This window comes from Borostomias antarcticus, assembly GCF_949987555.1.
Source record: "Borostomias antarcticus genome assembly, chromosome: 33".
Classification (NCBI taxonomy): domain Eukaryota; kingdom Metazoa; phylum Chordata; class Actinopteri; order Stomiiformes; family Stomiidae; genus Borostomias; species Borostomias antarcticus.
Window position 1 is genome coordinate 5,194,912 of NC_140266.1, and position 17,586 is coordinate 5,212,497.

The 17,586-nt window shown below is 49.6% G+C and overlaps 1 protein-coding gene across 1 annotated transcript in view; it reads left to right on the top strand.

Moving 5' to 3' along the window:
- pax7a (paired box 7a) overlaps positions 1 to 17,586 on the top strand; it is a gene marked incomplete at both ends in the record, with an annotated part of 30,707 nt that overhangs the window by 11,775 nt on the left and 1,346 nt on the right. Inside the window, 2 exons of the mRNA XM_084460763.1 lie at positions 11,975 to 12,174; positions 17,501 to 17,525. Of these exons, the coding sequence (XP_084316889.1) occupies positions 11,975 to 12,174; positions 17,501 to 17,525 (225 nt within the window). The remainder of the gene's footprint in view (positions 1 to 11,974; positions 12,175 to 17,500; positions 17,526 to 17,586) is intronic.

Consider the following 17,586-nt stretch of genomic DNA (forward strand, 5'->3'; position numbering starts at 1 on the left):
CCTCTGCTCCCTCCCATCTCCTTCCAAAGGCAAGGGAAGACACTAGCGTCTAACATTAGACCAAAAGAGCATCTTTATGGTCTTAGGGTAATGTGTGCACCTACTACTCTCAGACTGGGCTATGAGTGGGTGGTTCCCAAACCACCTCTGCTACCAAAGCATGCCATCTGCATTTCATTACACAAATGGCATGTGAATCTGTAAACGGTCATTGTAATTTGTCTGTGTCTGTTTTTATAGCATGTCTATTGCAGGGCCCTACAGATCATGAGCCAAGCCTTAGCATGCAATGTCATCTTTGATTTCAGGCGAATTAAAGCTTCCAGCAGATGAATGACAGTACACCATTATGTATTTATGATCCCGTCAGACAGAGCACCTGTCTCTGGACTGTTTCTAGTGGATCAGCCCCGGCACCAGAAGAGCGCTGAGGACTATTATATATGGAAGCATCACAGAGCTTCGCCAGTAAAACTAACAGCTCAAGATGAAGCTATAGACCTTGATGAGAGAGTGTTGCCCACAACACTACATTTGAATGTCTATAAGTTCTCCCAAATTACAAAGCATCTCAGACTGTTCTGACTGCTTCACTATACTGACTTTATTGGAATTCACAGTAATATATATATAATTTTATTCAAGCTTTGTTGCCATATAGTTAATATGTCTGTAGCTCTAGAATCATTGGAATATATGCTTTTTAATTTTCTCTTTTTGTCATTTGTCCTATGGAGCCTTGTTTGGGGAGGACTTTGTTTCTCAAAATCACTGTGGTCTATTTGCAGGCTGTACTCTTTCTCACTGCTGAGGAAAACCTGCAGGATAAACAGTCACAATTGAGATGGCTTTCTCCTACAATCCCAACTAAATATTAAGACGGGCAGTATAATACGTGGAAACATTGGCATAAATAGATCTATTCTTGGCGATTAAGCCATTGCTATTCTGACAGTCATATTCAGTGCACAAAGATGTGGATATGAATGGATGCAGTACAGCGGTCCTTACTTTATTCATTGGACCCATGGTAATTGTCCGGGTGAGCAGGTCAATTCCTCAGAATTTATTTAAAAACTTTGTTTCTTCCAATTTGCCTGCCAGGGTTGTGAAGCGCAGACAGGAGGTAGATGGGGACAGCGTGTCCCATCATGCCAATCCACTGGTTACCAAGGCGCTGCATTAGAAAAGACAACAAGCATTTCTGGCTAATTTTATTACAATGCAGGAATAGCCCACATAATGTGCAACAGTAATTACGTTTAGCACAGTATGCCTGGCTCTCTCCCTGTGATGAATGAGAGACAGTGACCATGGTCGGCTAGTTTATAATGGCCATTAACCTATGCTTCTTAAGGCCAGAACATTTCACATTTTATGCTCTTGATCTAACGCGCCTCTGCAATCTTCATTTGTTTTAATTGTGTGTGGATTATTTTTTACATTTCTTTAAACATACACAAAGACAATATACGAGAAAGGGTTGCAAATCAGAACTGTGTTTTATTCCCCCACCAAGTGAAAGTGTGAAGGCTGGAGTCACAGCAGTGGGCTGGAGCAGCCTCGCTGGCCTGCTAAATAACAACTGAACCTCTAATGGGCTTATTTCTGCATCCTCCACCATTCTCTCCTTGGAGAATATGTACTCTCGTTTCAAAAAGCTTTGCCTCTCTGTTGTTGTATTGTAAAGCCTCAATTATGGAACAGGAAGCATCGACTCACGGATGCCCCCCTCAAACCCTCCAAACAGGAAGTATTGAATAGCTGGAGCTACTATTTTGAAACACAAATACAGTTTCATTGACTTTGAACCACCAAATGCCACTAAAAATATCAAAATGAAAAAGGGAGGCTTGGTGTTATCACTTTTAATTCCATTGACACCATGATGATGCACCTTGAAGTGGTAATGAAAGAAAATTCAATGTTAACTTCCTGAAATGGAAAAAAAACCCACTTCCGAGTCGTCTGCACCTGCCGTCTATGATCTGAACCTTCAGAGTAGTCTGGGTTAGGGTTAGTCTGTCTATGATCTAAACCTTCAGAGTAGTCTGTCTATGATCTAAACCTTCAGAGTAGTCTGTCTATGATCTAAACCTTCAGAGTTGTCTGTCTATGATCTCTCATTGTTTATTGATTTGCAAATATAACCGTTGAGAATGTCACCAAAGTACTATTGAGTATCAGTAATGGCAGTACTATTGAGTATCAGTGATTCAGACAGAAACTCCCCAAGGAGATGGTGTGTGTTTGTTTCGCCTGTCTGGTTATCCCTGGGAGGTGCCAGGTCTCTGGTCCCAGCTGGGCTATATTCCAGGCATCATTAGCTCTGGGGTCAGTCCCTTTGGGGCCATCATGTTGTTCTAGGCTGATCAGGACTGCACAGTGGTAGTATACAGTCTACATCTATTAGAATGATATAAGGAGATACTGGCCACAAGTAGGTGGCCATGCTGAGAAATACAGTTCATTTGTAGATTTACTTTATGTCTGTTTATCATGTTTATTTTATGTTTATACCTTTTTATCTTGGATTGCTGTCGTATTTCATAAGAGCTGGTCCCTTAATAATGATTTTGACCTTGACAGTGACATCCCAGACTCCATAGCTATTCTCTCAGACCTCCTCCTGTGTCAGACGCACTTCACACAGAACCCACTGCCTTTGTAATTGCCCTGAAAATGAGGAAGCTTCCCTGGGGCTTGAAGAAACAGTCCGATGTGCATTCCTATACTGTGCTCAGTAATCTCCGCCTGGCTTTGTGGAGCGAATGAAGCGCTCCTCCTCAGGGAGACCTCTGCTCAGTCCGGAGACCGGGCTGTTTGATTTCCTCTACAGGTTTTTGAATGAGCCTTTGTTGAGGGGCTTGGGAGTCTGGCTGTGGTCCCAACTTGGCAGAAACCCTGTTTGGTTTTATTACTTTTAGTGTGACCTCAATTAGTAGAGATTCCATCCCCAGGAAGTGGCATTGGATTTGACAGAGAAGACCAGGTGGTGCACAGCTTGGCCCAGGGCATGAGAGGGAAGAACGCAGGGTCAGTTAATAGAGTGGAGTGTTGATATAGTGTTGATATACATTGACATAACAATACTCACCTAGTTAGTACATCATCTAGTCTTCTTGTTTTGTGTAAACTATCTCATAACATGAAAAGGGCAACTGCTTAAACTAGTGCAGTGCCCGAGCCAATGCCGTAAAAAGTATAATTCATACCAAATTCCTCATGAAGGCTATAGCTATGTATTATTACATATTTCTTAAATGCACTAAATAAAATGAATTTACTTATACAGTAGGCTACCTGAAACAATAAGTCTTTTGAACGAATAAACATATTTTTCCCAAGTCAATTCACCGACTACCACATTCCTTTGTAATAAAACATAGGCTATTCTGACATTTGGACTCCAGTTCCCAGTATGCATTGTGAGTTATGCAGCATTAGTCACATTGTATGGCATCCCTCACTGACAGCTGGTTAGCCTCATTAGCTTAGCATAGGCTCAATTTGCTATTTGTATACTTACAATCACATTCTTATTCAAGAAAATGCATACCAAGATAATATATCTATATCATGTCCTCTACCCAGGTTTCCCCAAAATATAGCAAATACAATTATAAACTTATAAACACTGTTTTTGTAATCTGTGCTAGTTAGATTATCTGCTTACCTACCATTAGCTAAGACTCCAGTTCCCAGTATGCACTGCGAGTTATGTAGCAGTGGTCACATTATGTTTGCGTCCCATTTACCGGGGCTGCGAATGACGTCACACCCAAGTTGACCACATTCCAGTACGGAAAAGTCGGAAAACAAGTTATAGCCAAGTTAGCCATCGTTAGCAATAGCAGTTGATATCAATGCAGTATGCGGTATTTTGCCCAAACACCTTAGCAACATGAAGAAGTTGGACAGTACTGTGTGTACAACTGATTTAAAGAGACACAAATAACACAGAAGTGCTAATAAACAGTAGGCTATATTATTACAGCTTTCACTTATGTTGATGGGTGGAGCAGCCATCGTGATTTTGAGGGCAGGGTTGATTAGGTTCCTCTGACCTTCTGAGTCAGAAATTCTGACTTCTCAGTTAAAATGGAACGCACCATTAGCATAGGCACAATTCACTATTTGTATATTTACAATCACATTGTGAACCTATTCATGAAAATATGCATCCATATCAAGTTAATATAATATCTATATCATGTTTGTTAGTTTGCCACAATATACCAAACACACATATAAATACATTTTAATCAGCGATAGCTAGCTTAGCTACTGTTAGCTAAAGCAGCTTTCTCGAGAACCGGTCTGGGTCCTGATGCCCATGTTCGGAACGGGCTGAAATGGGCAGGTTTTTTCCAGCTTTCTCGAGAACCGCTGATCCAAACAACTTCACAGTCCACACTGCCCTTCTTTGGGTCCTGAACAATACACCGGCTGAACATTAACTCCATACAGTGTCCGGTTCTCGAGATAATTGTGCCAGAGACATACATAAAGGCTTACATGTGGATTTATAGATATATTGCATAAATATAAGCATGTAACAAAGACAGCCTCTGTAATCATACCTCAGGTTTAACCAGTAGAGGAATAGAAAAAATCAGAAACCCACTCTTCAAGCCCTTCACGCTTTCACACTCAGGGTAAGAGCAGAGGCATGGGGAGTCAATATGTCAGCGTTTATGGATGCCCCACGGAGCTGCACAGGGCTGTCAGGCCTCTATTCAGGCCCTAATGGCCCCCTGAGGAGCCCGTCTCTGCGGGCTGAAAGGACCCGGAGGCCCAGCGGACGCCCCGTTGTTGAAGGTGAGCGAGCGCTCTCATGGACGCGCCGCGCCTTCATCCATATGACAAGAGCCATAAAAGAGCATCGACTTCGCCACGTCGCTCTCTCTCTGCTCTCTCTCTTCTCTTCTCTCCTTTCTCTCGAACCCCCTCATCCCCCCTCATCCCTCCACCCTCACCCCCAACATTTTTTTTGCGACCTCAAAGAAAGAAAAGGGGGCTAATTGTTTGTTGTGAGAGCCAAAGATTATTGAGCCTCCCATCTTTCTTCTTCTCTCTTCTTCCCTTGCCTTTTCTCTTCTTTTCTTCCTCTCCAAAGAACGTGAGTCCATCTTAGATCAGACAAAAGAAGAAGTATTAGACGTTTTCCTGTGGAATGCTGACAGGAGGGACAACTGCCTAACTTTGACAGTGGCAATGAGACAGGGCAGTTGAAGGGAAACTGGAAAAATTACCACGTTTAATTTTATACTTTGATATGAGACTAGTTCATATTTCTATATTTAAGTTGTGAACTAGCTGTTTTTCCACCAGTCATCTCTTTACTTCAATTCACCTGAGTGAATTGACAGTAGCCCCCTGTAAAGCTGAATGAGAGAGACATTCACACCACTAAGAGGACAACATGGTGGTCTGGGCCAGAGGACAACATGGTGGTCTGGGCCAGAGGACAACATGGTGGTCTGGGCCAGAGGACAACATGGTGGTCTGGGCCAGAGGACAACATGGCGGTCTGGGAGACCTCATTGGTTCAGGGGCTGTGCGTCATCATGAGTGCAGGGCGCCAAACCACCTTCACTACACTAACATGTTCGGGCGGGGTACTGCACACTTCAGAGGTCTGTTTAGTTTTCTCATGAAGAGATAATTCATAACATGCACTAAAAGAGGTATTCAACATAGACATCCTATAGTGTCTCTGTGAATGAATACAAGCATCAAATATTTTAAGTCGGATAGAAAGATAATCTCAGTAGTTTATAGTTCTGAATAGCCCTATCCTTTAATCATCTTTCATGGCTGCCTTAAACTTCGCAAAACCCCTGTAGATATAGATTGTCACACTGTGAAAAGTGCTTTATAAATAAAACGAATTATTATTATTATTATTATTTTTGTTGTTATTGTTCTTATTGTTGTTCTTGTTGTTCTTGTTGTTATTAGTAGTAGTGGTGGTAGTAGTACTATTATTATTATTATTATTATTATTATATACAGGCAAGGAAGAGTGTTGAGGAGAATCGCTCCACCGCCACCAAAAATGCTAATTTTAAGTTGTCAGCTATTTGATGTTGGTGTACGATCCCCACCCCCGAAAAACCTCCCTCCTCCCCAGTGTTGGAGGTTGAGTCGCAGGCAGTCCTCAGTGTTTATTCAGGCCCGGAGCGGCAGAGACAGCGCAGAGACAGATGGATGTCAGAGATAGCAGATCCTCATCTCCTCCAGTCTTCCTCTTATCGACGGCTCTGTTTGCATAATTACGGCTTTTGATATTCACCCCCTCCCTGTGACTGACAAAAACTATAATTGCGACATCAACTACGACAAAAGGCATGTACAAAATAAACAAGTAAACACAAATAGAGAGAAAAGACGTGGGGTTATTTTTGTCCTCTGGGAAAGGAGATGGGGGAAATACACCGTTTAACGAAATCTGCTGTCAGTCAGCGTCAGCTGGTGGATTGGGTGCTCTGAGGCTGGCCCTGTGAATGCCTGCGAAACGGAGCGTGAGGCCTGATTGTAATTATGCTGGAACTAATATGCTTTTCAAAATGAGGCATTATGAGCTAATGCTGCCACTGCCAAAGCCCAGGCTGTTTTTGTCTCCTCTGTCTAGGGTAGTTTGCAAAGGTACGGCTGATATTGAGGCCATTGGTTATGGCGTAAGAACCAACATTATACTGGATGTACTGGATGTTATACAGCACCCCTGTGCTGGTGCTAATACTGACTCTGTAATCTGGGAGATGTCATCCATCTTCTTTATCACTTGTTATCCTGAAATACCTCACACAGTTTCACACACGGGGGGTCTATCCATCTGCTCAATCACAGGTCTCCTGTTTTTTGTTGTTGTTTTTAACTTGGCTTGGCCTGGCTGTTTTTTCTGGGAGTGATCGTCTTCTAGTTGTATTCTAGACTGGCTCCTACAGTAACAGACAGATGACAGACATTGAGGGGCTTGTGGGTTAGGATTAGGGTTAGGGTTAGATATTGAGGGGCTTGTGGGTTAGGGTTAGGGTTAGATATTGAGGGGCTTGTGGGTTAGGGTTAGGGTTAGATATTGAGGGGCTTGTGGGTTAGGGTTAGGGTTAGGGTTAGATATTGAGGGGCTTGTGGGTTAGGGTTAGGGTTAGATATTGAGGGGCTTGTGGGTTAGGGTTAGGGTTAGGGTTAGATATTGAGGGGCTTGTGAGCCCTTGTAGACCGCAGGATCCGTGTCTTTATTTACCAGCTCAGCCTGGGAGAGAGGAGTCCATTAGGCCATATTACCTCAGCGTCTCCCTCCCAGGGTAGGAGTCAGGGGCTCCTGAGGAGGGGGTCCGTGGATGGGGTACACTGGGGGGGGGGGGGGTGATGAGTATCCCATCTGCCTCAGCTCCAGTCTGAGCAGACAGGGGTCAGGAGCATCAGCAAAGAGGCCGGCCTCTGGCTGCTCTTATTTTGGGACAGGCCCTGCTAGACCCTAACCCTGCTAGACGCTGCCTCTCACTCCTCACCGCTCTAGTCTAGTAAAGAGCCCATTCAGGGGGATATTCAGTCTCTGATATCATGATGCTGTTGAACCAATTCTAATGGTTCGTCTAGATATCATTAGCATTTTTTACATTGGCTACAGTCTGGTTCTGATTCACAGAGTCAGCTTCAAAGTGTTCCTAATAGAGAAAGAACATGATCCCATCCATCACTAATGAGATTCAGTTAGTCTGTTGGTAAAAACAATTTGTTATTTTTAGTTAAAACATATTTGGGCTCTTTGTGTCCTTGTTTTCTGCCTATATCTTCATATGAACGATCTAGACTCACTGCAGTTCAAACTGGCCTTTTGTTTAAGTCAATATTGAGCAGGTCGTTGAAGGGGCCTGGAGGGGAATTAGACGGTAATCATGCCCAGTGGATGGTGTCTAACGAGCCTTTAATTGACTGGCTGGAATGCTTTATCAATATCCCCGGAACCTGCAAATGAAATTACACACAAATGCCGGTTTTATACAAAGGCCTAATCAGGAAGTGGCTCATTGTTTCAGAACGGGTTAGGGTTAGGAGAGCTGTCAGAGAACTGGCCTCAGTTTCCCGCAGGGCGTGTTGGTTTATTCCAGGTCGTTAGCATCATCCCCTCCAGAGGAGAGAAACACCTTATTCAAATTAAAAAGCTGTTGACTGTGAAAGTGTTTGTTCTTCCATGGACAGATATGCACAACATTTAGAAAGAAAAAGGGTTTTTGTGCTTCTGTGTAATCTACCTGGTGTCAGAACATATTTTGGGACCAGCTGCTGTATGTAGAGAGCGTTAGGGTTAGGGTTAGCGTGTTGTCTGGTGAAGTGTCATGCATGGACAGAAGGCTGCTCAGCCATGCAGTCACAACAAGTTACCCAGACGTCCACACCAGCTCTGCCTGGCCGTGCACAAGCAGAGGAACCAGGTGTTTCTACTGCATCCTGTTTCTGTCACAACCCCTGCTAGCCAGGGTGGACACAGTGGACACTGGTTCTCTCCATGAACCTTGGCACCCCTATCACAAGGGTTAGGGTTAGGGTTAGGCCTAACCCTAACCCTATCACAAGACGTGGTCAAGGGAGAGGTTTTGCCTCTTCAGTAGATGTGTTTGCACCAATGTCTGTGATACTATCCATGCTCATCACTAGGCAGGATGTCAACCTTCTACCTAGAGTGTGCTAGTGAGTGTGCTAGTGAGTGTGCTAGTGAGTGTGCTAGTGAGTGTGCTAGTGAGTGTGCTAGTGAGTGTGCTAGTGAGTGTGCTAGTGAGTGTGCTAGTGAGTGTGCTAGTGAGTGTGCTACAGTAGTAATTGGTTTACTCACACTGTTGTGATGTAGCTTTGTGACTGCGGATGGATGCCAGCTGAGGTAAGCCATGCAAACACAACTGTTTTATATTGTAAACAAAGGAAAATAATGAAACCCAAGTCAGTCGGCCCCCCCACCATCTTGACCCTCCGTAGGACACAGAGGTGAGTGTGGAGATGCTGGGCCGGTCTGAAGGGTTGTCATGGCGAGTTACCAGGCCACATCGCTGTCTGCACCTCAGGAAAACCAACAAAGGCCTGTGTGGGGTTTGTTCATGTTCAAGCGTGATGCTCACGGCCGTTCTGCTCGGCCCTGGCCTGCGCAGCGCTGCCTGTGCTTCAGAATCAATCTGTATTAAAAAGGAGGAGGGAGATGGAAGAATTGATTTAATGAATGCGGCGTCATGTCCTGTGATCCGCAGAGAATCGCCAGGCGTGAGCTCAGGGACGACTAAAAACACGGCAGCAGAAGACTCATAGAGGCCTGTAATGATAGTCTCCATATAATCCCCTAATTCCTTGTTTAATTAAACTCCAGAGCCGGCCTTGAGTCTGAGCCAGTTGGGTTGCTCTTTTATTCCACACTGTTGATATTTTGGAGGGTGTTTTGCCTGCTTTTGTCCATTTTGTGTGTTGGTAAAATTCAGGGCTTTGTCAGAGCTGAGTTTAGCTTAGCAGCAGGTCTTCTGAACTGCCTTTGGCAGGGCGGGCTGGTGTAGGGCTGGGCTGGTGTAGGGCTGGGCTGGTGTAGGGCTGGTGTAGGGCTGGTGTAGGGCTGGGCTGGTGTAGGGCTGGAGTAGGGCTGGTGTAGGGCTGGTGTAGGGCTGGTGTAGGGCTGGGCTGGTGTAGGGCTGGAGTAGGGCTGGTGTAGGGCTGGTGTAGGGCTGGGCTGGTGTAGGGCTGGGCTGGTGTAGGGCTGGTGTAGGGCTGGTGTAGGGCTGGAGTAGGGCTGGTGTAGGGCTGGTGTAGGGCTGGTGTAGGGCTGGGCTGGTGTAGGGCTGGTGTAGGGCTGGTGTAGGGCTGGGCTGGTGTAGGGCTGGAGTAGGGCTGGAGTAGGGCTGGTGTAGGGCTGGGCTGGTGTAGGGCTGGGCTGGAGTAGGGCTGGTGTAGGGCTGGTGTAGGGCTGGGCTGGTGTAGGGCTGGTGTAGGGCTGGTGTAGGGCTGGTGTAGGGCTGGGCTGGTGTAGGGCTGGTGTAGGGCTGGTGTAGGGCTGGGCTGGTGTAGGGCTGGGCTGGTGTAGGGCTGGTGTAGGGCTGGGCTGGTGTAGGGCTGGTGTAGGGCTGGTGTAGGGCTGGGCTGGCGTAGGGCTGGTGTAGGGCTGGGCTGGTGTAGGGCTGGTGTAGGGCTGGGCTGGTGTAGGGCTGGGCTGGCGTAGGGCTGGTGTAGGGCTGGTGTAGGGCTGGGCTGGTGTAGGGCTGGGCTGGGGTAGGGCTGGTGTAGGGCTGGTGTAGGGCTGGGCTGGTGTAGGGCTGGGCTGGTGTAGGGCTGGTGTAGGGCTGGGCTGGTGTAGGGCTGGGCTGGTGTAGGGCTGGTGTAGGGCTGGGCTGGTGTAGGGCTGGGCTGGGGTAGGGCTGGTGTAGGGCTGGTGTAGGGCTGGTGTAGGGCTGGTGTAGGCCTGGTGTAGGGCTGGGCTGGGGTAGGGCTGGTGTAGGGCTGGTGTAGGACTAGTGTAGGGCTGGGCTGGAGTAGGTGACCACGGTAGTGGGTCATTCTAATTCAAGTTCATTCTAGGTAGAATGGGTCTCTGTTTGGAACTCCCTCTCTCTCTCTCTCTCTCTCTCTCTCTCTCTTTCTCTCTCTCTGTTTTTCCTTTCATCCCTCCTTCTCTGGACTGTGCATGATGCAATCCATCTGGGCCTGGAGCAACACTGGCTTGTCTCTCTGCCTTCTCAATGTCTCAATGAGGAAATTATGAAAATATGTATTTTATGACATGAAATGTAAAGCTTTGAATAGAGATGCAGAGGAGGTGAAAATGATGCAATTTTCTAAATTCAGTTATGATGTTAATGTGCTGTGGTAATTCAAACTCGCTGTCGGCCTGGATTGTGTGGCTTTGTGTGGGTATCTCTCTTCCTCAAGCAGAAATGCAGCTTAGTTGAATGCCCTAAAAGTAACGCAAGATTTGTCGTAATTCATTTAATGACAGTACATGGAACACATGGGAGCAAATGGTGGGGTTGTGATATTGCTGCTGTGTGTGTCTGTTTCTGAGCCCTGGGCCACGCTGGGAGAATGCTGGGGTGAGCAGAAGCAAGGTGGCCGGGGTAGATTAACCCCTCTACCCACCAAGCCCTGCCCCCGCTCCCCGTACCCCCCCTCACCCGCTCCCCGTACCCCCCCTCACCCGCCTCGAGCGGCCCTCTGCTCGGCCCCCGGACCCTCGGGGGCCCCAGGATTGTGTATCAGGCCTCTTATGTACTGTCTAAATATCCACAGCGTGAGATAATATTAGCTCTGTTGTGCTTGGAGACGGGGGGGGGTTGTCATTTGAATCCTCTTTGAATCTGAACCCTCCCCCTCACATGACGCTCACGTTAACACCATAGCAAATTAAGTGGGGGTTGGGGCTCCAAAAAAAAGGAACATGGTTTAATATCTGCTTGTATTTGACCATCTCCAACCTTCACTTGAAATACAGTGCCTGTTCAGATAGGCAGTTATGAAATTAGCAAAGCTTTATTGACACAGTCAACTGAGGATCAGTATCCAAGTCTAGTCTTTATCAATTCATTCCCTGTAATGCTTGTATCTACATTTAGAAGGAATATTCTGAACAATTACAAAAAAAAGTGTTCATTATTGTAATTTTCCTTTCCTATATTGACTTCCTCCGGCCGGTGTCTTCCCTCCCTCCCTCCCTCCCTCCCTCCCTCCCTCCCTCCCTCCCTCCCTCCTTTCCTCTCTCCATCCCTCCCTCCCTTCCTCTCTCCATCCCTCCCTCCCTCCCTCCGTCCATCCCTCCCTCCCTCCCTCCCTCCCTCCCTCCCTCCCTCCCTCCCTCCCTCCCTCCCTCCCTCCCTCCCTCCCTCCCTCCCTCCCTCCCTCCCTCCATCCCTCCCTCTTTCCATTCCTCCCTCCCTTCCTCCATCCCTCCCTCCCTTCCTCCATCCCTCCCTCCCTCCATCCCTCCTCCCCTCTGGCCCAGGTAATCGCACAGACGAAGGGTCAGACGTGGAGTCAGAGCCCGACCTGCCCCTGAAGAGGAAGCAGCGCCGCAGTCGGACCACCTTCACGGCCGAGCAGCTGGAGGAGCTGGAGAAGGCGTTTGAGAGGACGCACTACCCCGACATCTACACCCGCGAGGAGCTGGCTCAGAGGACCAAGCTCACTGAGGCCAGAGTACAGGTGAGACACACATCCATCGTCTCGTAGAGTACAGGTGAGACACACATCCATCATCTCATTGAGAGAGTACAGGTGAGACACACATCCATCGTCTCGTAGAGTACAGGTGAGACACACATCCATCGTCTCGTAGAGTACAGGTTAGACACACATCCATCGTCTCGTAGAGTACAGGTGAGACACACATCCATCGTCTCGTAGAGTACAGGTGAGACACACATCCATCGTCTCGTAGAGAGGGGTCAGGGAACAATTTTTATAGCTCACTTTTCTGGCCCCCGAGTGAAACTGTATTTTTTTGCTTCCCTCTGGAATATGTAGGGGTGGAGCTCTGCACACCTCCCACTGCTCTCTGGAAAGCGCATCGTGTTGCCTCTGTGTATGATATGCGCTACACAAATAAAGTTTGATTTGATTTGATACATACACACACACACACACACACACAAAGATAAATACCCATACACACACGCACGGGCACACACCCGCACACACAAACACAATGCAAACACACAAACACACACACACATACACACACACACACACACACACACACACACACACACACACACACACACACACACACACACAGATAAATACCCATACACACACACACACACACAGACGTGTCCCCTTTGTTGGATCATAGCTGTTAACAGGCCTTAAGACAGGGATGCGCCACATTTTCACACCCCAGATCTCCACCTGTCTGAAGCTGCGAAACCAGGTGATGTTGAGTCACACTGAAGGAACCCTAACCCTAACCCAGCAGAACCCTAACCCTTACCCTAACCCTAACCCAGCAGAGTTCTAGAAGGGAACCCTAACCCTAACCCAGCAGAGTTCTAGAAGGGAACCCTAACCCTAACCCAGCAGAGTTATAGCAGCAGCTGCTCCAGCGCTCAGGAGGAAGGGAGAGAAAGAGAGAGAGAGAGAGAGAGAGAGAGACAGACAGACAGAGAGAGAGTGACAGAGAGAGAGAGTGAGATAGACAGACAGACAGAGAGAGAGACAGAGAGAGAGAGAGAGAGAGAGAGCGGGAGGGAGGGAGGGAGAGAGAAGAAGTGCATTCCTGATGGATTTCTCATCCCGGCGTTCTTCCAGGATCTCTTCTCATGGCTTTCATGCTGCCGCCGCTTGTAAAACCTTCTGCATATCAGAGAGTCCCTCATCCTCTCCAGGGACCTTCTGCCCCGACAACAACATTAATCAATCAGACACTAGTCGGAAAAAAAAAGAAGGAAAAAAAGGGGGTGGCCAGGGCACCCCTCTCCTCTTACCAGAGTCCCTCCCGCCCCCCTGAACCCCCCAAACTCTGCCTGCATGCTAACTGCTCCTCCCACTCCTCCTGAACCCCCAAACTCTGCCTGCATGCTAACTGCTCCTCCCACTCCCCCTAAACCCCCCAAACTCTGCCTGCATGCTAACTGCTCCTCCCACTCCTCCTGAACCCCCAAACTCTGCCTGCATGCTAACTGCTCCTCCCACCCCCCTGAACCCCCCAAACTCTGCCCACATGCTAACTGCTCCTCATGCTAACTGCTCCTCCTGCTAACTGCTTCCACACGTCTTCCCTTGTCTGTCTTGAAACCCCCGAACTCTAAGAGTTATGTCTAAAGGGTTGCTGCTGTACTCAAGGGGGGTATTGAGAGATTTATCATGCTTATTATACTGCAATACTTTATGGTTTTAGAATGCTTTAGATCTGCTTATGAGGTCAACTTGAACTGAAGAGAGGAACCTTTCAATTTTATTTGATGAATCTGTTTTTAGGAAGAACTCACCTCTAAACCAAAATACATATGGAAAATATAAATAATGATGATTACTTGGTGACTTCTAGATTTTGCAGAGCTTTCTATTTGAAGAAATGCAAAAGTAGCAACCAAATCCAAACTATTAAGTGACGCTTTATTCAAGTATAACAAAGTATATTTATTAACTAATGAATACTTAGTAATGATGCGTGCCTCTCAGTAGTCCGAGGGGAGAGTGAGGGGATGGGTGTGTACTGTAGTATGAATAAGGCATGTACAAAAGCAAATGCCTCCACGGTTTGCACACCTCAACACACGTGTTCGCATGGAGAGAGGTCTCCCTGGAGAAGCTGTTCTTACAGCCGACTGGCCAGGTGTAAGCAGTTACCGTGACGATCTGCTAGGCCCGCCCACTTCTGTCCTGCAGGAGGAAACAGACTCAGAACAGGGCGGAGCTTGAGCAGAGCGCCACCATAGGAAAGGCCTGGAAAACTCTCTCTGGTCAGACAGCAGGGTCCACAGATGCCTCCCCCTTTATTCCAGGCTATTTGAAAACACAGGCCTTCTTGTGGGTCAATTACCTTTGAATATCCAGAGAGAGTCCTCTGAGGCATTTGCCTATTTTGTGCATTTGTGGCAACTGACACAAATGTGAAAAGTCTAAAGATGAAAAAAGGGTTTTAAAACTGAAAGGACAGTGTTTCTCCACGGGGAGATAATGCAGCTAAATGATGTCATGTGAGAACCTGTGGTATTTGAGTCATGGATATAATTTGTTAATGCAGTTTTCCTCATAATCTAATTCAGAAACGCTTTGAAAGTCTCTAAAGGTCAGCTCAAACTTAATTTTCACAGAAGGTCACCCCGAGAAAGTGACTCTGGTTAACCAAAGTAAATAATAGCCATCGGTCATCAATGTTGCCAGTTAGGTGAAAGAGTTGGAGGGAGAATTGGGGGTGGACTAATGGGGGTCATCGCTTTCCAAGGAGTCGTGGGGTTTCGTCATTGTCTCTGTCAGAGCTCTGCTGAACAATGCAGGTCTGTGTGTCAGGGACATCCCTGCCTCTACGGGGACATCCCTGCCTCTACTGGGCCCTCCCTGCCTCTACGGGGCCCTCCCTGCCTCTACGGGGCCCTCTCCCTGCCTCTACGGGGCCCTCCCTGCCTCTACGGGGCCCTCCCTGCCTCTACGGGGCCCTCCCTGCCTCTACGGGGCCCTTCCTGCCTCTACTGGGCCACCCCTGCCTCTACGGGGCCCTCCCTGCCTCTACTGGGCCCTCCCTGCCTCTACGGGGCCCTCCCTGCCTCTACTGGGCCCTCCCTGCCCCTACGGGGCCCTCCCTGCCTCTACTGGGCCCTCCCTGCCCCTACGGGGCCCTCCCTGCCTCTACGGGGCCCTCCCTGCCTCTACTGGGCCCTCCCTGCCTCTACGGGGCCCTCCCTGCCTCTACTGGTCCCTCCCTGCCTCTACTGGGCCCTCCCTGCCTCTACGGGGCCCTCCCTGCCTCTACGGGGCCCTCCCTGCCTCTACGGGGCCCTCCCTGCCTCTACTGGGCCCTCCCTGCCTCTACGGGGCCCTCCCTGCCTCTACTGGTCCCTCCCTGCCTCTACTGGGCCCTCCCTGCCTCTACTGGTCCCTCCCTGCCCCTACGGGGCCCTCCCTGCCTCTACTGGGCCCTCCCTGCCTCTACGGGGCCCTCCCTGCCTCTACGGGGCCCTCCCTGCCTCTACGGGGCCATCCCTGCCTCTACGGGGCCCTCCCTGCCTCTACGGGGCCCTCCCTGCCTCTACTGGGCCCTCCCTGCCTCTACGGGGCCCTCCCTGCCTCTACGGGGCCATCCCTGCCTCTACGGGGCCCTCCTTGCCTCTATGGGGCCCTCCCTGCCTCTACTGGGCCCTCCCTGCCTCTACTGGGCCCTCCCTGCCTCTACTGGGCCACCCCTGCCTCTACTGGGCCACCCCTGCCTCTACTGGGCCCTCCCTGCCTCTACTCTATCAGCTCCAGCACTCAGATACACAGATCAATAAAAGCCTGCATAGACAGTGAAGGCTGCATGCTGGTGCATTGTGTGAACTTGACGGCTAGCTTCCGTTCCAGTGCAGTTCTGAAGATGTCAGCCAGCTGGGTTCTCCACATGGCCGTAGGAATACTTTCAGCGTGGCTCCTCACAAGAGAGCAGGCAGGAGGCGCGGCGGCCTGAGAAGCGACCTGCGACCTCCTCCTGCTCCTTCTCACAGCTGCAGTAACGCGTCCTCCAGATGTGGGCGAGCAGGAGAGGCTGCGAGGGCGTCCAGGCGAGGCAGCAGCGGGCTGGGCGGTGGGGCGGAGCCTCTTTAAGACCCGTCTCTCCTGTAGGATTTGTGGTTGTGGTCACGGATTAGGGCTGTTCGTTTGTTATGAGACTGGGGTGTTAATCTGCTGGGCAGGGTGGAAGGTTTACACTGCTCTCATCTAGGCCAAAGTTCACTGTTACTGGGCAAGATTGCTGGGGTCTGGACTCCAGACTCTTCACTCCTCTTGGCTCATTGTCCAAAACTCACTGCTGCCTATGTTCAGCTACGCCCCCCCCATCACCCCCCTGAGACACGCTGACTCTCTCTCCTCCCTCATCAGACCCCCAGACAGCTCCCTGCTCCCTGCTTCGCCACTGCTTCATCACCCAAACAACTAATTTTGGGATAAGACCCATATCTCTCAGTAATTAGTTCCAGTTTCCCGTCACGGGTGTGTGTAAAAAGGCCCCCAAGACCCAAGACTACCTGTCTTAAAGTCTCAACCCCCCCCCCCTCCCCTCCTCCCACAATGCCAGCCTGCATCTCCCTGTCTGAGGCAGCCTCCTCCTCCTCCTCCTCCTCCTCCTCCTCCTCCTCCTCCTCCTCCTCCTCCTCCTCCTCTCCTGCAGCTCCTCCTCCTCCTCCTCCTCCTCCTCCTCCTCTTCCTCCTCCTACTCTTCCTCCTCCTCTTCCTCCTCCTCCTCCTCCTCCTCCTCCTCCTCCTCCTCCTCCTCCTCCTCCTCCTCTCCTGCAGCTCCTCCTCCTCCTCCTCCTCCTCCTCCTCCTCTTCCTCCTCCTCCTCCTCCTCCTCCTCCTCTTCCTCCTCCTCCTCCTCCTCCTCCTCCTCCTCCTCCTCCTCCTCCTCCTCTTCCTCCTCCTACTCTTCCTCCTCCTCCTCCTCCTCCTCCTCCTCCTCCTCCTCCTCCTCCTCCTCCTCTCCTGCAGCTCCTCCTCCTCCTCCTCCTCCTCTTCCTCCTCCTACTCTTCCTCCTCCTCTTCCTCCTCCTCCTCCTCCTCCTCCTCCTCCTCCTCCTCCTCCTCTCCTGCAGCTCCTCCTCCTCCTCCTCCTCCTCCTCCTCCTCCTCTTCCTCCTCCTCCTCCTCCTCCTCCTCCTCCTCCTCCTCCTCCTACTCTTCCTCCTCCTCCTCCTCTTCCTCCTCTTCCTCCTCCTCCTCCTCTTCCTCCTCCTCCTCCTCCTCCTCCTCCTCCTCCTCCTCCTAACCGGACCGGGCAGCAGCAGTCATTCCACAGGTCATTAGAGAAGAGAAGCATCTCTTGTGTCCGTCTCCCCTCAGAAGTCCGGCCAGGTGGGGTTCTGCTGTCAGCGAGGGGGGGGGGGGGGGGGCGGGGGAGCTGGGTGGAGCTGGGGGGGGGGGGGGGG